At 40.3% G+C, this 23,641-nt stretch overlaps 1 protein-coding gene and 1 long non-coding RNA gene across 2 annotated transcripts; both read right to left on the reverse strand.

The window, feature by feature from the left end:
- Positions 1-478: 478 nt before the first annotated feature.
- Positions 479-22,898, reverse strand: hint2 (histidine triad nucleotide binding protein 2). The gene is made up of 5 exons (XM_062543766.1): positions 22,742-22,898; positions 7,287-7,424; positions 961-1,065; positions 786-858; positions 479-660 (listed from the first exon to the last, which is right to left on the reverse strand). Exons 1-5 carry the CDS (start codon positions 22,805-22,807, stop codon positions 569-571), a joined length of 474 nt encoding a protein of 157 aa, XP_062399750.1. The 5' UTR covers positions 22,808-22,898; the 3' UTR covers positions 479-568.
- Positions 17,756-20,778, reverse strand: LOC134089321 (uncharacterized). The gene is made up of 2 exons (XR_009940041.1): positions 18,380-20,778; positions 17,756-18,267 (listed from the first exon to the last, which is right to left on the reverse strand). It is a non-coding gene; the product is annotated as an uncharacterized LOC134089321 (long non-coding RNA).
- Positions 22,899-23,641: the final 743 nt, after the last annotated feature.

A 23,641-nucleotide genomic window follows, 5' to 3' on the forward strand; every position in this document is an offset into this window, starting at 1 on the left:
TTGATTGATTCTAATTGATGACAACAGTGACACAACAGTGGCCCTTGTGGTGTGATACTGTTGTGGTATTTATTGATCATTATTTTTTAATGATCATGCTTGCACACAAGTTGGAGTTAAATTACAGTAGGTAACATGGAAGAAAATGGAAGCACTTTAGGGAAAGAAATCCGCTTTTCCATTTTTAAGAATATAGTGTTAAAATGGACAAAAAACAAAATCTAAGCTGACAACCTGGCTAGAACTCATGTTGAGGGTTAAATATTAATACTGGATAGGTTGTATGCTTGTACCAAAACATGTCCGACAAAGTTTTAGTATCAGTTTTGGCCCCCTGACTAAACCACTTACCCTCCGAATGAACAGTGCCGTTTTGAAAAACACAATAAAATAGATATGTTTAATTAAGTAAGGATTTCATCAACATTCATTAACTCTCAAGGAAGGACACACAGTTTGAATTGATGCAAAACACAGCTTTGACAATTCTCAAGATGTTTATATTTGACAGTTACACAGCTGTCCTTTATTTCCATAATACAGGTGAATCTGTCGAGAAAGAACCAGGTCAGCCTGGAGGCCAATTCATTTGTCTCCCTCCAAGCACGTGAATATGAAGATGGTACACAGACTGTGCACCATTCTTTCCATCATTTATCACTGTCAAAAATAGGATGTTTAAATAAAAAATAGTATCATTAGTTAAATATGAAAGAATATACAAAACATACATTAACATTACATGACCCAACTGTTAACAGTATGTGCTTGTATATGAACCTTACCCAGTCTATACCCTTCCTGTAGTCCTTCTTTATGTGCCAGATTTTTAGCAATAGTTAAGAGATGGCCAAGGATCTGTGATTAGATTGTGTGGATACAGAATATTAAATATGATTCAATATTATAAGAGCAGCTAACAGAGAGCACTATATTATTTAAAAAGAGTAATATACATACTGGTGCGTCATCATCTTCAGCTTCGCTGATCCTCGGAATTATTTTTTTGGGGATAACCAAGAAATGTACAGGGGCTTGTGGATTTACATCTCGGAATGCTAAGCACTATCAAGACAAGCATCCAATTAGGAAAACAAGCATGTAGTCACAGATCATGTCAGCATCAAATGGCCAGGGGCCTCATTTATAAAAAGTAGAAAAATATTCAGATAAAACAAAAGGTGTGGTGCACTCCTTTAAGCAGGCGGCTGGTTACAAATTAGCCTGACGTTGTCATACTCAAAATTCTAGTCAGAATCTGAGTCTGCTACTGCTCCACTGGGCTGATTATGGGGCGTGTTTCAACTGAACTAGGGAAAAAAGGCCTCTTCACTCAATTGGACAGACCTACAACTAATCAGAGCAGCATCTTTGTTGGACAGATAATCAACCAGGGGCCTGTACTACGAAGGGAGCTCAACCTACCCACATGTAACCCAGGGTTACTTTGCTAAACCGGGGTTGACAAAACCTGGTTATCTTCATTGGTGTTAATCGGTACTACGACGCTGAGTAAGAAGTTGATTTGTTGAACTGGGGTTAACCTCATCGGAGTTGGTGCGCGTTCACATAAAATGGGCGGGTTGCAGCGCAAATCATCACTTTTAATGATGACACGATCACGCTATTTTACGCATAAGGAATGAGCAATGATTATAAAAAAGTTGCGAGGAATTAAAACCCACTTTACGATACATCAAATACGTCAGCAGCAAACAAAGCAAGACAATGCTGTTGGCAACTTAGGCTATTGCAGATCGGATATATGAAAGTAAAGTTTTATTTCATGTTCCTTAAATAGCCTATGTGTTACGGAGGATTAATAGCTTGCGGAATGTCTGAAATGTGTTGAAATAAATACATTTTGAGTTCATAAGAGTCCTACAGATGCAACACAATTCATGCCATGTATATTAATAAATATTAATAAAGGATAATTGAATGTTCAGCCCCATTGACTGATTTAGTGTATGCCTATCCTGTGAACATTTTAGATGCAACGGCAGTGCCGCTGGCAGCAGGTGAAAATGAAACTCAAGAACATTCAGAAGGTTTATAGGCCTAGTTATAGCTTGCATTAATATTTCTTAATTATGAAAATATGTTATATTGCCAATGCTTATAGCCTCCACTTTGCCTCGATCAGCTGACAAATGCAACGAATTCCCTCGGCTGCGAATGTATAGGCTATCTTTCATAGAGAATATTATATGGAGAAAGATTCTGGCGGTCTTTAAAAACTCTCGCCTTGCGAAGAGGCGCTTACAATTTGCGCTCCAATAATGTATCTTCCAAGTAGCCTACGTCGACATTGTGGGGTGTGGTTAACCGCAAACCTCGGGTTAACCAAGATCATAACCTGCTCGGAGCAGGTTTGAGATGCAGCGTAAATTGCCATGGCAGCATACCTAGGTTAAAACCTATCCACCTTTCGTAGTACGGGTTAACCGGGAAGTTACGCCACACGTGATCAACTTACTCTCGAAGTTACCCAGCTAAGCCAGTAACCCCGTTTCGTAGTACAGGCCCCAGGTCACCAAAGAGTGCTTGGGTTGAATTTGTTTACATCATCCGCCCTGACAATCTGATTGGTCGGAACAGCTTTGGTTCGAGCATAGTTGCACCACAACGGAGAAATGCCAGACTGAACTTCCCAACCTAAAATGTTGTGGGCAGGGCTAAGTTCGGCTGGCACCCATAGTTATAAATACCAACCCGCTGTGAAATCTGTGTGTTCCATAACATCCATTACTCCTTGAACTGTCGTCCCACAATATACCATAAACAGTCGATGCAAAATTGTTGATTAATTATGAAAATGCTATAATTTATAGGAAATCAAAGTATGCAGAGAGCGAGAGAGTCTAAAACATGCAAGTGCACCTACATGAAAAAAGTACTGAGCTCTGAATTACCTCAACAAATATATGGCTAATGTAATGCATGGAGATATGGTGTGTGTTCGTGCGGTGTTGTGGTTGGGGTGGGGCTGGCGCGGGCCCCGTTCTCTCTGCTCGCAGATGGTGGTGGGGGGTTATTTGTGGATTGGTGGCACCGCCTGTGGGCGGACTCTGGCTGGCCATGCTCGGCCATGCTGCTTGGGCGCGCGGTTCAGGGGTGGTGTGTGGGTTCGCCTGGGGGGGGGGGGGGGCATTGTGGGTGGGTGGATGTTTGCATGCGTGGTGGACGATGTGCGGGATTCTCTCTTCGGGTTTAACTGGGTAACCTATTCCTACGCACCTGTCCCCACAAAAGAGGTGTGTAAAAGCGTTTTGTAAACCCTCTATAGTATAATCATTTATATCACCATTGATATACTTATTAATACCAACCATCATGACTTACAGTAATACTAACACACTCTATTTCTCTTCCCTTTCCCCTATACCTCACCTGTGAGGTAAACCATTACCAGCCATCAACCATCTCTGTGCCTGTCCCTCATCACACCTGAAGTCACATCCCTCTGACTGCCCTACCATCGCCATTGCATTCGCCATCCCTATGACTGCCCTACCAACGCCTGCTGTGATTCCCTGCCCGAATCTTTGGCCCACGCATCCCAGCGACCCATCACTTTCCGAAATAACTAATGGATTACTAATGGACAGTTTATTCCCTACACTGGACTATTTCAACTTTCATTGTCATTGTAACTTTCAAACTACAAATGACTGTACTGTAACTGACCCAAGGCAGATGGGTTGGGCCCTTGAGTCGTGGATCTGTCTGAGGTTTCTTCCTATATGTATCTCCAATTCTAGGGAGTTTTTCCTTGCCCCTGTTACTCATGGGCTCTCTTTGAATGTCTAACACTCTGTAAAGCGCCATGAGACATGTGTAATGTATTGGCGCTCTATAAGCGACATTAAATTGAATTGAATTGAGATATTACTTTATAGTATACTGAATTTTCATATTGCCTTGGAAGAAACACTTTGCAGTCTAGTTATTGTAGCCCTGGAATGATGGGAGCGGAGTGTCCAGTGTCTAGTGATGCTTGAAAGGTGTGCTATGTGATAAGATACATCTTCAACTAAGGGACGCCGTTAGCTATCATTACCTACTATTAGCATTTTGCATTATATTCTGTTTACTAAAGCAATGGCTTCTGGTGTGTCAGTGTCACTAGTCAAGTTCAAGCAGATTAACCTTTGCATATTCAGGGTATCTGTACATTTTTTATCAACAAATTTAATGACTGTTAAGACCTTTTTAAGACCTTTAAGAAGAAAAATTAAGACCATTACCACGGCAAAAAAAAAAATATATATAAAAAGTACGCTCTAGGCTATTTAGTTTATCAAAGCACATTTGTATTTGAGCGACAGTGCAAATGGTGCATGTCAGGCAACTGCCTTCTCAATACTACAACAATACTGCTGTAAATAATGTAGAAACAGTGTGTAAACAAATCAAGTTGCAAATGACAAGTTAAACACAGTTAAAAAATGGACAAGGCTCCCGACTAACTTTTTGCGTTGGTTGCACTGGTGCGCCTAACTTTTTTTTCCAGGTGCACCAGCACAAAATTTAGGTGCACCCACATTTTTCATTGCATAGCTTTCTAACAGCAAAAGGTCACATTTTTATCGCACTCCTTTCATATAATGTGAATGATTTTTTATATTTGATAAAAAAATCATTCACAATATATATATAATCATTCAAATTATATAACCCCCCTTTTTCCCCCTTTATTTTCTATATACTGAAATTTCTGATATTCATGACTGCACACTTTATGTAGATTATATATAGCCTACTATTTGCATTACAACTCAGGCCTACCTCTTCAATTCAGCTGTCTGATTGATGCCTCAAAATATTGTAAACAAAGTAGCATAGTTGGCTAGCTTATCATAGTCTACTGGTTGGACTGTTCAGTTTCCCCCACATGTGTTTAAGGGCGTATTCACACCAGGAAGGTCCGTTAGTTCACTTGCTTTGGTCCGGACCAATTATTATTATTTTTTTTAGTATGGTTCGCTTTCACACTGTGATTAATTGCAACCGGACCAGAATTTATAAACAAAAGCACATGTGCTAAGGTCGTTCAACCATTGGCTGGTAAACGTGTAGGCGGGGTGAAGAATAGGAAGCCAAAGTCAACCCACGTAAATACTATATTTCCGTACTGTACTCGTTATCATCCTAGCAATATAGTTTATACAGTTACAGCTTTGCAGAAGTGCTTGAGCGTCAAGACCGTTTGATGCAACATGAGTTTAACAATATCATGCTCTTATTTTGCAACGACGAAGACGTGCAGCAAAACAGCTGAAAAGAGCTCTCATGTGTGTCCAACATGCTAACAGCAGGCCTACGGAAGACGGAACAGGTAGGAGATGCAAAATCAAATTATTGTTGCCAAAAAAGCGTTAGCCCACTGTTGCTTACAGCTGTTGTGCGTCACAGAGCTATCCTACATTTCCCATAATGCGCAAAAACTACGGGAGCTCGTGAAATCCAAAAAAGGTAGATTTCTGCAACTGGGTTGGATCGAGGTCGGGCTGCTTTCACTCCATAAACGAACCGCACCAGGGTTCGATAGGAAGCGCTCCGAGACCACCTCCTCAGCTGGGTCTCGGTCCGCTTGTTTGGTCCGCACCAGAGTTCGAGTGATTGTATTCACACCAGTCAAAAAGGTCCGAACCAAGCAAGAAACAAACTTGAGTTCGTTTTAATCGAACTAAACAAGGCAGGTGTGAATACGCCTTGTACGGCTGATACTTTTTCTCCTTGGGACAGGTCCTTTTAGTCTTGGAGTTGGAAAACATTGGTGATGAGATGATCACTCAACTTGAATGCAAGAGTTTTAATCAAATGTGCAGCATGCTATGATGCTAACCGGATTTCATAATAATTTAGCTAGTCGTCTTTGCTAGTCGTCATTGATTTTTCACGATTGTGAATGTTTTATTTGGACTAAATGTGCATGTCAAGGGGTGGGTGTCCATTGAGCGCGCACGAGAAAGAGAGAGAGAGAGAGAGAGAGAGAGAGAGAGAGAGAGAGAGAGAGAGCCAAGCCGAGCCATTGCGACCTCGAATATTTTTCAGTCGCATTCTTAAAAATCTTTGCATCTGCCACTCTGAAACACTATCTCCTTCTGTTTCAGGCCAACGGGAATGCACACGCTACTTTTTACTGTGTTGTTACATTGTAACACCCACAAAATTTCGGCTTTGAGTGTGTCACTGTCCACATTCTCAAAGCTGACGAAACGGACTCGGCACGACATGAAATTTAAGACCTCCTCATCGGAAATTCTAAAATTCAAGACATTTTAAGACCTTGAAAAAAAAAAAAAAAAAAAAAAGACTTTTTAAGACTTTAAGGATCCGCGGGGACCCTGATATTCTACATTCGTATTTATGCAACGTTTTTTAAGCGTAGCATAATTTATTAATTAGGCCCATGGGCAGTTTTGTTAAATAGTTAAATAAATATGTAAAGCCTTTGTTGACATGTATTTGCTGTACTTCTGACAGGATTCATATAAATTAATGTGTATCTCAAATCAGCATTGGTCTGGTGTTATATTGAAATGAAATATTATTGTGCTAGTGTTGACCATGAATGAATATAGACATTTCAATGTGGAAAAACATAAATTTAAACATCAGAACATGCAAAAGCCAAAATCATCTTTGAAGTGTTAATCAGGGAGATATTAGAATAATTTGTTGCAAATCAACACTACTGGATTACAGCATTACATAGGATTGTGTCTTGTTACTGTATGTTGTTGGAATCCATTAATGAACACAAAGAAGGGTCATTCTGTGTCAAATCAGACAAGTTTGTCTAATGTGTAATGTTTATGTAGGTCTGAAAACAAAGGGATGTCAAATATATTTGTTACATTCCAATGTTTTCATATTTTCTTTGAGCTTGGATTTTTACATTCTAAAAATGTCTTTTATTGAGCGCCATGTTTGGACATTAATATCATCACAATTATTCCTACCTTCCCAAGTCCACTGATTATATCAGGAAATACAACGCGTTATCAAATACATGCAATTATTTGAGGCATCCACAGTATGGTTACAATTTTGGTCATTTTCATAGAACAAAAATGGCGCATGGAGTAGCTACTAAGATCCTGAAAATCTATATGGGAACAGTTCAATGCCTGCACATGTACACTGTAGTCATCTTCAACTTATTGGGGATACAATCCTTCATCTTGTTGGTAAAAAGTATTGTGTAAGTATAAAGTATAAATTACATAGTATAAAGTATAAATTACAGTGTTATCAATTATTGACGACTGTTTTACCTTATCATCCTCAAATATGATATCAGCAGGAATTTTTCTCTCTATTACTTTCGAGAAAATGGTTGGGGCATGACTTTTGACTCTCCTCTGAGCATCCTCTGCCAGCCGTACTTCATCTCCACCGCTGTACAATCTTCTCTACAAAAAAAAAAAACACAAAAGTTACCCATCTACTATCTGATGTAGCCTAATGGAGGAGACATGTAACAGTGGAGACAATTAACAAGAGCCTAACATGAACCTTAAAGGGGAACTTGGCATTTCCGGTGAAAATGGTGACTTTCCCCGTTTCCCCTACCATCCCCAGGCCCAAAACCAACCTTGCAACATTGGGATTTATTGTCCCGGTAAGAGAAGTGAGAAACAGGAAACTTGTTTTAAATCGTGTTTCTTACCTTGTAACATCCACATTGTTCTGCTGAATTTATGCTAACCGTTTCGCTAGATAGTAAACAAATCCATGTGCTTTTATCGTTACTTTTTTCATGCGGCTCTTTGCCTCCTCTCGTGCGTGGCTGCTCAATGTTCTCACTTCTCCTCAGACATAGAGGGCCAGATGTAACATTTTGCGCCCGTTTCAGGCGTAACGTGCGCGTATAAACATGGGGAGGATATGTACAAACAGGCCGCAATGAGAGAAACGCGCAGACTGCCTGCCGTGGGAGCTGAGAATGGCTATTTGCGCTTTTCCGTGTCATGCATATTAATTCCTGGGCGGATCAGCTGAAAATGGGTGTAACGCGCAAGTACAGGGGAGCAGAGGTGCTAATAGCGTTTGATTAAGTATTCCGCCAGATGTTTGAAAACAGCGCACATCTATTTTGCGTTGAAAAACTTCCGCCTGCTAAAAGCAGGTGTAATCCAAATTGCGGTTGACTGCGTCTCTTAGAAAAGCTTTTAGAGACAGAGGGCCAGATGTACTAACACAGCGCTAACAGCGAGTTTTTGTAAACGCAGAATGCGAACGCTGTGCTTGGCTATATTGCGTGGAATTTACTAAGCTGTCACTTCATTACGTTAACTGCGGTCATCCCCGCCCGTTCCCGCCCCCTCTACAACGCTAGTTGCGTGTGCAGAGCTGCTGAACCACAAGCGCAGTTGAATATTGCAATATTAAAAAGAATCCAAGTTTAGCGATCATACATGATACAAAGAGATGTCAATGAGCAGCGACAGACAGAGTAGGCCTAGAAGTTCTACTAATCCACTTAAAAAAATACTTGTGAACTATTTACTGCAGGTAGACTATACGGATACTTACAGTAATGCCTGTCTAACAGATTGGGAAGTGTAGGCTATGTCGTGAAAGAGAACATACGATTTTAGAGAGGCAAACAAAAGTTAAGGTTGCTTTTGACATAGTACAGTATAATGAAGAAAACTGATGCTCTGAATATTGATTCAGCTGACTCTAAACGTTTTTCTAATAGACGCATTTAACCGCAATTTGGATTACACCTGCTTTCAGAAGGCGGAAGTTTTTCAACGCAAAGTAGACGTGCGCTGTTTTCATACATAAGGCGGAATACTTAATCAATCGCTATGAGCACCTCTCCTCCCCTGTACTTGCGCGTTACACCCATTTTCAGCTGATCCGCCCAGGAATTAATATGCATGACACGGAAAAGAGCAAATAGCCATTCTCAGCTCCCACGGCAGGCAGTCTGCGCGTTTCTCTCATTGCGGCGTGTTTGTACATACCATCCCCATGTTTATACGCGCACGTTACGCCTGAAATGGGCGCAAAACGTTAGTACATCTGGCCCAGAGTATTCAAAGCATCAGTTTTCTTCATTGCACTATGTCAAAATCAACCTTAACTTTCGTTTGCCTCTCTAATATCGTATTGTCTCTTTCACGACATAGTCTAACAGATTGAGAAGTGTGGGCTAAGTATTAAGTCATAGCCCTCTAGTCTATGTGCAGTAAATAGTTGAAGTATTTTTTTTTAAAGTGGATTAGTAGAACTAGGCCTACTCGCTGTCGCTGTTCGTTGACATCTTTGTATCATGTAAGATCGCTAAACTTTGATTCTTTTTAATGTTGCAATATTCAACTGTGCTTGTGGTTCAGCTCTGCACACGCTATTGGCGTTGTAGAGGGGGCGGGGACGGGTGGTGAAGAAGCTGTTAACGTAGTGAATTGACAGCTTAGTAAATTCCATGCAATATAGTAAAGCACAGCGTTCGCATTCTGCGCATACGAAAACTCGGTGTTAGCGCTGTCTTAATACATCTGGCCCAGAGTTTTTATTATTATTATTATTATTATTATTATTTTGAAATGGCCTATAATTCTGGTAAATGAAAATGAATTTCATAATTTGATAGTAGGCTACTGGCAATAGTTAGGCTGCAATGTTTAAAGTAAAATAATTTTACGGATAGGTTTTTCGTTTCGTTTTTTTGCTGTCACGATGCCAGTGTCAAACTTCCATTTAAAAGGTCTATGTCCGAAGCGCCACTAGTCCGTGTTGTCGTTTTTGAGTCAATTCATACCTTTTATATACAATTTGAGGATAGGCCGATGGTACGCTTGTTTTTATGCTGGCAACAAAACAAAATGGTTGATGAATGTTATTCTTGATTCTAAATGCGGTAAATAATAAAAAATAAAATGTCCCACTTTCTGACGCACCACAAACCTCTTGCCTATATTATATATTTTATAAATATATAATATATATTTAAAGATTTCAGTACGGACCAGGTGCACGGAAACATATTTTTGACCAGGGGTGCTGAATAATAAAGTAGGCCTGATGGATGTCCAACTATTTCTCCCCCAACATGACGTTTTGATTTTAGACAGGTCTTTATTGCCTCCGTCAAGGAGGTTATGCTTTCATCGGGGTTTGTTGCTTTGTTTGTTGCTTTGTCTGTCTCTTTTTCTTCGCAGGATGACTCAAAAAGTTATGGATGGATTTCGGTGAAATTTCCAGGGAAGGTCTGAAATGACCCACGGAAGAAACTATTACATTTTGGGAGTGATCCGTATGGACGCAGGAGGCGGTTATGTGTTCTCTTGGCCGAAGTTTGTGCTCTCAGTGCTTTTCTAGTTGTAGGCCTATGTGCGTTTTATTGTAAGACATGTGTTTCGTTTGGAGTGGCATAGCCTACAAAAGCATAATACTTTCGGTTTGGTTTGGGATCTTATTTACTCTTGGACAATTTCATTCTATTGTTAAATGTTGGGACTGATGGGCACTGAAATCTGGGGGGTATTTGACGGTTCACTATTAAGTGTCATGTAGTTGAAAGAGTGTGGGGATAGGATTTCCACCCGCTACGAGACAAGCCGCATTCATTCATTGATGGAATGGAAATGTTAGGCTATATTGTATAGCCAAGTAGACTAAATTGAGTTATTTTACAATTAAATACGTGACTTACTTTTTATTGAATTTGTAGGTTGGAATGAATCGTGACAAAAGGTTTTACTGGCGGGAGAAAAACATTGTTGAGTAGTTCTAGGCTATTCTTGTGAGTGAGAATGTCTATGGCAGGTGATATGCCTTTAACCTATACAAAAGATTGCTAATGGCCTGCAAGCTGATCTGATGTGTGAAGCTGGTCTTGGGGGGAGGGGTGTAACGTGTTTTTTGTACATGTACAGTAATCTAAGTCAGCCCACAGAGGGGGATGGTGCAGTACGTTCCAACACATGATGGCTTCCATCTGAACAGTGAATGCTGAATGCTTAGACAGTGCTGTACAGAGAATTAGACTAACAGGCTACATAAATTGACAGTTATTACTATTCATCATTTGCGTTTTCTCTCCATCTCAGAAGCTAGAGCGCTTCAAGTGGAAGTCGAACCCCGAACTCTCACGTGAGGTAGTGGACTCAAATCGGTGGCCGAAAGGAAAGGAAACGTTTTCCAAATTAAGAAATATTTCTTAATTGTGTGAGGTCAAATAATGAGGCATAGCCTGCAATTGGGATAGTAATGTGAGTGCTGATTGAATTTGTGCGCGTCTGCGCACGTGAAACCGAACATTATCATAAAGACACCTTTCTCAACAACTTGTCTGTTCAATCTGGACCAGCAGCAGAACTGGGATTAAGATCCACCGGATGTTTCCCTTATCTACCCTAGGGTGGTCCTTATTTTTCAACTTTTAAAAGTTCATGCTCTCAGCCCACCAATTTGTTTGAATATATAAAAAATAAATGGGCAAAATGTAATCAATATCAATCAATATTTAGAGGTTGCTCAAGACCTTTAAAGTTTAACACATTCATGTATTATGTGATACACCTTAAAGCAACTGGAAACACTTGACAAATATGACAAATGGCAGAAGCTGAAGTGGCAAGAGAAAGAGAAAAAGAGGAAATGTGGCAAAAAAACGAGACTTATCAGTCCAATGTAGAGGTCTTCGTAGAGCATGTGGGAGACCTGTTTTATATGCACTCATTCTTAACATGCAACATTAGGGGCAGCCGTGGCTTACTGGTTAGGGCTTCAGGCTTGTAACCGGAGGGTTGCCGGTTCGAAGCCCCGACAGTATCAAAAAACGTGGGCGGAGCAGTGTTTGAGTACAGCTCTCCCACATGGCTGAAATGCCACCTAACCCCTCACCCCGAGCGCCGCTGTGGCAGATACTGCTCCGGGTTAATGTGTCGTGTGCTTCACCTCACTGTATGTATGTGTGTATTTCACTAATTCACGCATTGGGATGAATGGATAGACCAAATGGCTTCGAAATATTATAATAATAACTATATATACAGTTCTTCTCAAGAATCCAGAAGATGGAGACTTCAAGAGAAAGAAGAATCCAGAAGATTGAGCAATTACAGCAAAAGTAACTAAGAACACAAAGACAAGATGTAGAACACAACAAGCGCGAGAGGAGCAATTATAAAGAACCATATAAAGACCACCTTAATCTATCAGTTTTTGTTAAGCCAAATTTTTGGTTGGTGGTGTGCTTTTTATGTAAAAAATGTCCCGTGGCTCAAAAACGGTTGAAAAACACTGATGTAGCCTACTCTGTTTACTGAATGTTTAGACAGCGCCGTGTAATATACATTGGTGTTATTCCTATTTATAATTTGTGTTTTCTCAGAAGATAACATTACATTCATTCTAAATTGCACTGCAACCCAGCTCACACAAATATGTTCACTGAAAAAGGAATATGAAAATATAATTTAAATAAGTAAGTAAATAAATAAACTGAACACTTGACGGAACGTTTGACGGTCACATTGGCGTGGCATTATATCAGTTGTTACACAACACTGGAGCATTGCTCATGCCAAGTTATTCAGTGAGGGGGAATTTGTGACGTGTGTCAGATATCTTTGATGCTTGCAACACATTCCTGAGAATGATAATTTGTAGCATCTACCAAGTGTCTCACTTTAAATGAAAAAAAGAAGAGCTGTTTAAACTGTAGCCCTAAGTCACTATTGCTATTGTAGTGTGGGCATATTTTTGTTGTGCTGCTTTATGAGTTGTGTGGATTTATTTATTTTATTTGTTTTTGGCTCCTCGTGCTGGACTGGTTAACCACCCCTGGTCTACACCGTCTCTCTTTCAGACTCAGACACACACACACACACACACATTATCAAATAAATGGCAGACATGGTATCTAATTTGTATCTGTTCGCAATGCATGCAAAATACCAGTGGAACAGTTCTGATAGCATAATTCTGATAGATATTATCTAGGGGGGAATAAAACATTACATTACACGGCCAAAACTGAAAAGCAATACTGCGCATTAGCTCTCAATGGTTATGCATAGGCTCCATTGCTGTTTGGGTTTTATCCATAAGCTCAGGCATCGACAAGGAAAGGCATTTGCATAGCTACCGGGATCACCTAGGCGTGCTTCTTCAGGCCGGTTACACGCACCTGTTTATAAACGTGTTTTTTCCCACTGGTATCGTGAAAGGTGTGAAAGTGGTACAAAAAAATAAATATACACCCGGCGATATCGTATAAACATAGACTGGACTCAAACCCACAACGTGCAGGGTGTCAGACATGGAGAAAAGCATGCTAGCAAGAAATGTCTGGGTGAAAATCTGAAAATCCCATGTCTTCTTGCCATATATACTGTACCATCAATGTAAGCCTTTGGTCATTGTCTCATATGTCTCCTAAGAAGAGCCTTTCTCTTGATTCAACTTCAGATCTTAAAATACTCACTGCAATGTTTATCTAATTTGTTTGCTCTTTATTTCTCCTAAAGTGGGTTTAACTTTGGGGTTGGCTTGTTTGACCACCCGATGGTTGACCTGCTAGACCAGCTGGTCTTACATTGCTGGTTTAACTGGCCATGCCAGCTTAACCAAAATGATCATCTTACACAAACAATGTCAAGCTAGGTAGGCTGGTCATCAGCATGACCATTTTACACAGATGTATCCACCTGGTGATCCAACCAGCAAAGACCTGGAAGAAAACCAACAAATAGCTACCAGCAAAAGCTGATTTTAAGCTTTTTTTCAGCAAGACTTTCTTTTTACACAACAAAAACGACAACAAAATATTCCTCCAAGAAGTGGTGGGCCATAAGTAAAAGAATCATTCCCATTTATCATTGTCTCATATTTCTCCTAAGAATAGCCTTTCTCTAATTTTGAGTTAAACTTGTGGTCTGATTTTTTCTCCAAAAGGGGGCTTCAAATAGAGTTTGTTCTTGTTTTGCTCCCAATGTGCCATGTCCCTGACTCAGGCAACAGATAGACCTAACATGCGAAAGTTGAACGTTTAACCTCTTTGAATTCTTCTCATTTCTACATTATCTTTTGTGTTGATGTGTGCTGGTTATATAGAAACCTGACTGGTGAGTGGATCATGACATTCCATAGTCTTTGTCTTAGCAGTAATCTGAGGCTACATCTACATCAGTGAAATGTTTAAGGTCCCAACAAACCTGTAAAATATATTTGTTCCATTCCAATGTTTTTGTACCTTTTTTTACAATCGATTTTTCATAAATATTACACTCTCAAAAATGTGTCATCATAGAGGCCGTTTTTTAACGTTAATATATTTAAAAGCTTTATTCATGGCCTGCCCAAACTTTGTGATGGAAGACAAACATGTTCTCAGTAGGACTGGAAGTGTGTAGCCTACTAGCCTGGCACGCCCTCCCAGTGATGTAGCCTAACACCTTCGGCGTTGCTGTCGCTGGTCTGGCCAACTGCTCATCGGGCAGGATTTCTGAATTCCCCAAAACTGCGGAACTGCCCCCTTTGGTCGAGAACCAATCAACTTTGAGCAGCTCCAACGGCTCTGGGTAGAGGCGTGTTCAAGGCAGAGGAAAGAGTGTTGTTATTGGTTTAAACTCGGCAAACCCCTTTCTGACATCGACCAGTAGCAAATCGAAGCACTTAAAGGAGGCGGGTCAACCAAGCGCTTGGAGAAACCGTGTAGCACAGGCTCTTGGTCAGACTAAAGTCTCGCAGAGCCTTTCAAGCCGATGGCAATCAGGCTAGTAGCCTACTGCATGTCAGTTTTTCTATAGGCCCAAGATTTGGAACAAAATGCCATATTGAGGGTCTAAACTCATTTTTGTACCCAAGTGAAAGTCAAACTGAAAGCATCTGTCTGATGCATGCATCATCACAACACTTTGTTTGCAGTAATAGAAATAAAACAAATACACTTTTAAAACAGACACTTTTTTTTCTAACTTCGTCAGTAGAAGTACAAATCTTTTCAATAACTAACTCAACATTGAAATAAAAAATAAAGTATTTGATATTATTTGTTTTACATGATTAAGGGCGTGTTCACACTAGGAGGTTTTTATTTACAGAAAACACCTGACCTCGGTGTTTTTTTTCAAAAGATAAAAAGCCGACAGGGTTTTTTTATTCCCCCAAAACAGCACCGAACGTTAATTTCAATTCCCATGACAAGTGCCGTTCTAGAGCACAAGTACCGGTAGCGTACGTTACAGTTACGTTACATTCATTGCGACTGGTTAGCATTAGCTTGCCAGGTGAGCGGACGAAAACTGAAAATTAATATTTATTATTATGGCCCAAAATCCCACCAATCGACCTCCAGATGGTCTCCTTATGGTAAATGTTGTGGTATAACTTGTTGGTCATGTCGTATAGCTCTACGTGTTCACTCAAGAACAACTTTGTTCGGCTGGCATCTTTTTTCTTTGTTTTGGTCGGCATTTTTTTTTCTGAAAAAATAACTTTCAATAAAGTTTCACTATGACGCAAACTCTCGTTTATTTATTCAATTTATTTGGTAGGGACAATGCATTTTTCATGGACATGAGTATAAATACAAATGTAAAAAACGCCGGAGTTAGCATGACTGCTACTGTAATTTTCATCCGCTGTCCCTGTGGTTTTTTCATTGGTCAGCTGTCAAAAAACCACTTGACGCGGGGTGTTTTTTCTTGGAGTAGAAATTTCTCAACTTGAAAACCACCCAGGGTAGGTGTACAAAAACGCCGGTGGCGGTGGTTTAAAAAGTGCCCAAGACCTTTTTAAAAAAAGTTCTCTGTATCATAGGAATATAATGTAAAACATCCACCCGCAACCGGAGAAAAAACCTCCTAGTGTGAACACGCCCTAAAACAATTACGTACTATCTATGGAAATTAACATTGTTATTGACAAAAACAATCTGTCTTTTTCTTTCCTTACAGAGATATATGGGTATATCCATGTACCATGCACACATCCTGTATACATGGACCGACAAAAAATGGTTGCAGAACTTTTAAGTAACCCTCAGGCCGTGGTTGATACGTGACAAAACCAGGTACAGAAAGCCAGTTCCAGTAGAGGTTCAGGTGGCTATCTGCATCTGGAGACTGGCAACCAATTCCTTGAATTTCCCCTTGGGGATCAATAAAGTATCTATCTATCTATCTATCTATCTATCTACCACACTAAAGTACCGCTCCATCTATCATTTTTTTGGCGTTGGCTTGTCCACATGTTGTGCTTTAGCTCAGGAAGTAGTGACTGCCAATATGTGATCATGAAGCCTAAATATATTAAAACACCATCTGTGGTAGAGTTCAGATTGATAGTGCAAAGCTTCCAGGACAAAGGATTCCCTCAGGCTGTTGGTGCTATAGATGGTACTCAAATAAACATCAGAGCTCCATCAGAGCTCCATCAGAGGGTTGTGGACCACAGGTTGAGGTTCTGGGTCATTAATGTTGGGCGGCCTGGAAAAGTGCACGATGCCCTTGTCTTTGCGCTCTCATATAGAGGCACACTCCTGCCAAGGATATCTGAAGAGTTCGAGGGAGTGGAGGTGCCATTATTGATTCTGGGTGATTTGGCTTATATCCTCTACTCTCTTGGTTAATGAAGCCAGTGAGGAGTAGGACCAGATCAAGGACATTTCAACCATCGCCTCAGTCAAGCTAGAATGACAGTAGAGTGCGCCTTTGCACCTGAAAGGACATTGGAGGTGTCTGAGCAAATTAAATGAGTCACACACTTACACTCATTGGAAGAATAGCTGCTGTCAAAATGAAAACCCTAACCCAAATGAACTACCTTTCCTCTATGATCCCCATCACTCATACAGATAAATGGTTCAAAACTCTCAATTCATTAACAACACAATGTTATTGGAAAAACAAAAAAAACAGAATATCACTCTCAACCCTACAAAATAAAAAATCACATGGGGGGCTTGAGGCACCAAACTTCCATCACTACTTCCTGGCAAATCAATTACAGTACCTAGTCAAATGGATCAACATACACAATCAGAATTACCCATGGCTGGAACTGGAACAAAACCAATGCACAAATATCCCAATTGAAGCCCTCCCCTTCCATCCACAATCAATCAAGAAATCCAACTTCTGCCATAGCATTGCCATCCATTCAACTCTGACAGCCTGGTGGAAAACGATCCAATTCACAAAGTCATCACTAGAATTAAACAAGTTCACCCCACTCTGGCAAGACCCGGTATTCAGGATACAGAATAAACCACATACCTTTCTCTTCCGTTACGTATTACATGTAAGTTTATTTCTTTTTCTTTTTCAATCTTCCCATCTAGACACCACTTTACACTTTCTCCATTGTATACTTATATGTATTTCTGTGTTGTGTATCTTAATTGTATCTCACTGTAAGTGGTGCTTTAATCCCCCCTCCCGTTATGTATCCAGGGTTCCACTAAAAGGGTTGTATAGTTACAGTACAAAATAATGTATCCTTTTTTTTGTTTCTTTATTAAAAATAACGTAGGGGGGGTGGTGGCGGAAAAAAAAAATTAGTCACACATTACATTCATCAGCCAAATAGTGTCAGCTTGCTGTGTCCTTCACAACTTGAAATACAAAAGGAGACATTTCTGGCTAGAGACAAAAGGGGATGAAGAAAATGAAATATAGGATATCAGCAGGATAATGGAAGGGCGGGTGAGATCAGACATGCTCTCTGTCAGTATTTTTCAAGAATCTAAATCACTTTCTAAAGAAAAGACGGATAACAACTGTTGTGATATAATATTGTAATTTATTGTTGTTGTTGTTGTTATATTATTACTATTATTACTATTATTGCATTCTTCACAAACAATTAAAAAAAAATACATTAAAATAAAAAATCCATTTCAAAAGAACTGCTGTTCTCTTATATTATGTAAGATGGAAGAAATTCCTCCTCTGTCATCACCGGGTTGGGTAGAGGACAGAGTAGGCCTTGGTGCCAGGGCCGGTGGAGTCGGCATGGGAAAGGGGTACTGGGGTTGTGGCTGTAAAGCTCCAATGAGACCGCTCATGAGTTGCATAAACATGTTTGTAGCCTGTTGTTGGGCTTGGCCAAAAAGCGCCTCTACTCAGCCTCTATCAGGTTTTCAAGAACCAGGTCTCAGGAATCAGGTCTCCTCTGCCTGATGAACTCTGTCTGCTTCCATCATGTCTCTCATAAATTGTCTTTGTTCAGCCTGTTCCTCAGTACTGGAAGGCCTTGGTGCAGCTACATTGTTGACTGACTCAGGATCAGTCTCTGTTGAGCAAAGTAAAAAAAATGTTGTATTGATTTCCAGCAACAGAGGATGGTCTTAATTTTATAATTACAATGACACGCCTATCTTATCTAGGACTGTTAGCCGGCTTACTTTCGTCGCTGGTGGTGTAAATGGCGTTGGTTACCAGGCTGTCATCCCCTCCGGTGGACTCTACGACATCCACGGGCTGAACAACTGGCGTCTTCACATAAAGCTGCCTACGTTTTTTAACCTTAGCCCTGCACTGGTCCACAGAGCGGTTGAAGCCACAGTCTCGTAGGCCATCGCTAAAGACTTTAAAGACAACACTATTTTTGCGAGTGTTATCCAACATAGAGGATATCACCTCATTGGCCCAGATGTCAATTAAGTGTCTAACCTCTCCGGAGCTCCAGGTTTGCCACCTTGGTAGCTATAGCGAAAGTTTAGTTAATTACAGGTAGGCTAGTGCTAGCTGTTACACTCTTTGGCTGCACTTTGGCTGTTTACGTTATGCCACAATTTGCCCAGGGGCCTATTGCACAAAACTAGGATAAGGGATTAACCCGGGATATCTTGGTTATCCTGGCTCAAGTTATCTGTGATCCAGTTGCACAAAAGCGGGATAGGGGGCAGCAGGATATGTTATGGTATAAGTTACCATGGCGATTTATTCTGTGGAGCTAGCCTGCTCCTGACCAGGCTAACAGCCAAGATAAGGTGATTCTAATGGTAATTACATTATCTGATTGGTTCAGCTAGCTGTCATTTAAATGAGACCTCCACGTGATTTTTTTTAAAGAGCTGTAGATTCCATTTATATATTATTTGCTACATGCATTCACTCGCAAAACACAGCAGAATGTCTGCCTAATACCATATGGATGTAATTTAAATTATGGTGGCCTTATAATTAATAACATAGCCTACTCGTTGTTTGCTTCTTTTTTGACAGTTTGATGAATAGGCTGCTGTAGTAGTTGATTGGAAGTGGAGGGGACATTTTTCGAAGGTGTTTTCAACTAATTCGGCTTTTAAGACAAATTAAGATACTTTGTGCATCTTTGCGGTGGCAAAGCGCTTCCTTAATGACGTTGCGTGCCGAGACAAGGAAGCTCTCACACGTGGGTGCATACGTAAATTTGCATTCAGTTGATCTGCCACACCTACTCCCGCTATGTAACAGAAATAACCATGATCCCCCATCCAAAAAAGTAAAACTTTACCTCGTTGTTAGTCTATATCAAAAGCGGTTGTTCACTTTGTGTGCAAGACGCTATTTTTCGCGTCTTTTTTATTCCAACCGTGAGTTATTTGGGAGAGAAACGAGAACGCGCACACATACCGGATAACTTACACCTGGCTTGATGAATCTGTGTCTGCTCATCCTGAATTGGTCTTTGTGCAACCAATTAAGCCGGTATGCTCTTGTTTTGGATTCATTGAGCGCAGCTCAGTAACTTATCCCGGATATCTTAATTCTGCTTTTGTGCAACAGGCCCCAGTTCAGCACATTATTATTATTATTATTATTATTATTATTATTATTATTATCATTATTATTATTATTATATGGTTTTAACACATTTATAGCCACAGGTTAGTAGGCTACTAGCCTACCAAATAGCTGTCAGCAAACTGTTTATGCTGCTTTTATTCTAAATGCATTCAATTTCTCTGGTGAGCTTTTGGGCATGGCTTTGAAAAAGCTTCAAAATGTATCATGGTGGTTTATTTGAGCATACAAAGGCAACAAATTACAATAAGAAAAAAAAACTTGTTATATAATGTGGACAAAAATGCAAGCACGGGAGAGTTGTTCCGCTACACCGGCCCAATTGCTTTCTCACTGCAAATGAACCGCTTCCAATCGGGTTCGATTGGAAATGAGTCGAGACCACCTCCTCTAGGCGTCTCGGACCATTTATTTTGTTCCGAAACAGAGTGCGATCGCTGCTTTCACATACCCAATTGAACAGATCTTTGGGCGATATGCTCCCCATTCCGATTCAAATAGCCAGGTGTAAAAGTGCCCTAAAAGTCACCCTGGTGCTGGGTATGTAGTGGGGGCCACTGTTCTAAACTGAAAATCAACCAACGTGAGTAAAAACAACCCCACAAAATGACCCAACAGCCTAAACACAATGCTTGGGTTGAGAAAAATAACCCAGCATTTTTTAGAGTGAACCTTTATTTTAACTACAGTGTAACTACGCAGAAAACATTATCCTGCATGGTGCACACACCAGCCTTTTAACTGTTTTAAAATGGCAAGGGTTCCCAAACATCGTCTTAAAGTGACAGGCACTCAATTACACCTATACACTATACCAGCGGTGGCCAACCCGCGGCTCGCGAGCCACATGCGGCTCTTTGCTTCTTCTCGTGCGGCTCGCGGCTGCTCAACTGCTGTTCTGACTTCTCCTCGGACCTAAACGTTTTCCTTTTGAAATAGCCTTTATTTCCGGTAAATAAAAACTAATTTCAGAATTTGATAGTAGCCTATTGCCAAAAGTAATTTAATAGTTAACAATAATCATTTTACCGTCATATGGATAGGAATTGGCCAAAACGAAGCAGACGTGTTTATTCTTCAGCCAGGTTTAATGCTACTGTTGCAATCAGGAATACCCTGAAGCTAATCGTAAATAGAAGGAACATGTGCCATTGAAAAGGGCCATTTATCGTTTTGTAGCATAACCCCTCTGGTTAATATGTCAAAGTACGGTAGCCTAATCAAAACGAAAGCACTCTGAGATCGCAAACCTCCGCCTCGCGCATCCTGCTTAACATCTCGCGCCTCCGCTTAACATCTTGCTTAACAAACAGACAAACCCCGATGAAAACATAACCTCATTTGCGGAGGTGATATGTTTCTAGCCTACACATTCGTTTGGTTCTTGGTATGCCACTGATTCATAAAGCTTCAAACCTGAACATTTCCTACATACTTTTGCAAGTAGGCTGGTAATGGCTATAGACGTCAGTCACTCGTTTTCTTTTTGTTTATTTTCTTTTTAAAAGTTAACTGAACACTTGACATTGCATTATCAGGTGTTGGAGCATTGCTCATGCCAATAAGTCATTCAGTGAGGGGGGATTTGATGTGTGTCTGATCTTTTTACATTTTCCAATGATCATTTATCAATGATCATTGAGCATCTGCCAAGTGTCTTACTTTAAATGAAAAACAAAGGAGCTATAACTGTAGGCCTAATGTTGTGCTGTTGTAGTATGGACGCCTTTTTTTTGTTGTGCGGCTCTCTTGACTTTTGTAGATTTTTTTTTGGCTCTTCATGCTAGACTGGTTGGCCACCCCTGCACTATACCAACATTACTACCCCCCACCCCCTGCATTTGTATTCCGTTTAAAAGGAATATTTTGCATTTTATGGTAAGACACTATTGATACTATGAGAAATGTACATTCTCAGGAAAAAAGGCACTTATCAGTCAATCGTTAATCAATCGATAAGGTCAATCAACAAATGATTCATGAATTAATCGATAATTTGCATCACCTTTGAGGGCTTCTCATTCAAAAAACAGTTGTTGTTTTTTACCATATCATTCTATGGGGATGATCATCTGTCCAAAACTTGGGCTTATTGTGTTTCCTTGTTGAGATATGACTTTGTACTGGATCTGCAGTACCACTTTGCACCACATGTAGTGCTCTTTTAATATAATGGAAGTCAATGCAAGGGTGTCACTGAGAGTCACAAAGAATGCCCTGAAAATAGTCTAGGGTTCATACGTTTAACAAGCTCATTCATGAAGTGCAATAATGATGCATTCAATGGTAATGTCTGCAAACGACCGTTAGCTACAGTGACAGTTCTTCAACTGATCACAGTTAGCTGGCTACGATATGCCATCCGAATACAGCCAGTTAACTCCTGTTGCTATTCCCTCCTTGTTTTTGAGATATATAATATATAATATGTCAGCAACCGGGGAAAGAAATTACGCTGGCCATGGCCACCTATAACTCGTTCACAGTTTGGTTTTATCCAGGCTATAAGGTCCAACTCCCTTTGAAATCGCCATCTCTTGAAAAGTAATTATGCGACAGTGTGTGACCTCAGAAGACTTTTCACTTGTGTGCTAAGTTTAGCTCACCTGTGCAAAACTGGTAGGCTAAATCATCCAGCGCAGACTGATTTTAAACGTCGCTTTACAAATCGCTTATCTTGGATATCTCGTTCTGTGTTGGGTGACAGATGTCATGGGTTTCCTGTCCATTCCAGGTGTGTAAAGTCAAGCACCTAGATTATGCAAACTGCATGGTGCGTGATTAGTTAGTAAGTAAAGTAGCCTAAGTAGCCTCAGTAATGTTTATTTGTATAGCGCATTTTAACGTGCACAAGTGCATTAGTAGCCTAGGCCTTCACTGAAGAAAGGATCCTGATAAAATGTTATTAAACATGAATAATCATGAATCATATGCCCATTTAAAAAAAAATCTTGTCCACATGCATCACATAAGCCTACCTGGATAGAAAGCGCTCCGTTATGCCGTACTGAATTCAATGTCAGAAATCGAATGCCTCGTAACATCTTCAAAGCAGATCAGTCCAAAGATTCTGATCGTCAACTTTGAAATTCTTAGCCTACTTCAGCTCCTATTTAGCTGCGTAGAGCCCGCGACAATAACAAGAAACTAAATGGTGCCGTTCGACATGCCTTCAAAATAAAAGTTGTTATGATTGAATGGACATTATTTTTTATTTGCTATTCTTTTTCATTGTTTATTAGTGTGCTTGCTCAAGCTCGATTTTCAAAGAACCTATTATTATTCCTGTAGCCTACCTGTGTGTGCTCTGCTGTGCTGTGCTAAAAGGTGTAGCCTACAGTATTTCTGAATATGAATGCTGTCTGGACAGGAAATGGCATAGCTTTTATCACATGCAACCGATCCAAAATCGATTTCATATTCATATAACAGGGTGGTCAGGGCAAACGCCCAAACACCCCATGTCTATAGCCTGACTACGCCACCCTGGGGCCTAGCGCCTCAGGGAATCTTTAGGAGATGGAGACCTTTATTGGAACAGAGCTGCACAGGTTCTATAAGCATAACAAAACATGAATTCCTTAAACAAAACATTTATTGAACACAAAAGACAGACATCAACTGAGGCAGGCAGAGCTTGCCTGAGGGGGCAGGCTAATATCAAATTTGACAAGTTAATACCAAACACAGCAAGTCTACAATGAAAGTGTTTCAAGCAGTGTGCAGCTCTCCACAGCAAGCAACTCTCAGTACACACGTGCAATTACTCTAGTGCAATTACTCTAGTGCCTAGTTCCTTAGGCTCCTTCCTTCCTTCAGTGTTACATGTTTCATGCTGGCTACACGTGAACAACTCATACTGTACATAATTCAACTAG

Source organism: Sardina pilchardus, chromosome 8 (assembly GCF_963854185.1).
Source record: "Sardina pilchardus chromosome 8, fSarPil1.1, whole genome shotgun sequence".
Lineage (NCBI taxonomy): Eukaryota > Metazoa > Chordata > Actinopteri > Clupeiformes > Clupeidae > Sardina > Sardina pilchardus.

Bases quoted from the DNA above. Each gene is read 5' to 3' on its own strand.
- hint2 (XM_062543766.1), bottom strand. From the start codon at position 22,807: ATGTTACGAGGCATTCGATTTCTGACATTGAATTCAGTACGGCATAAC. The intron at 7,425-22,741 runs GTAGGCTTATGT...TTTTTTTTGTAG, and splicing joins ACGGAGCGCTTTCTATCCAG to AGAAGATTGTACAGCGGTGG. The intron at 1,066-7,286 runs GTAAAACAGTCG...TTGTCTTGATAG, and splicing joins TCATATTTGAGGATGATAAG to TGCTTAGCATTCCGAGATGT.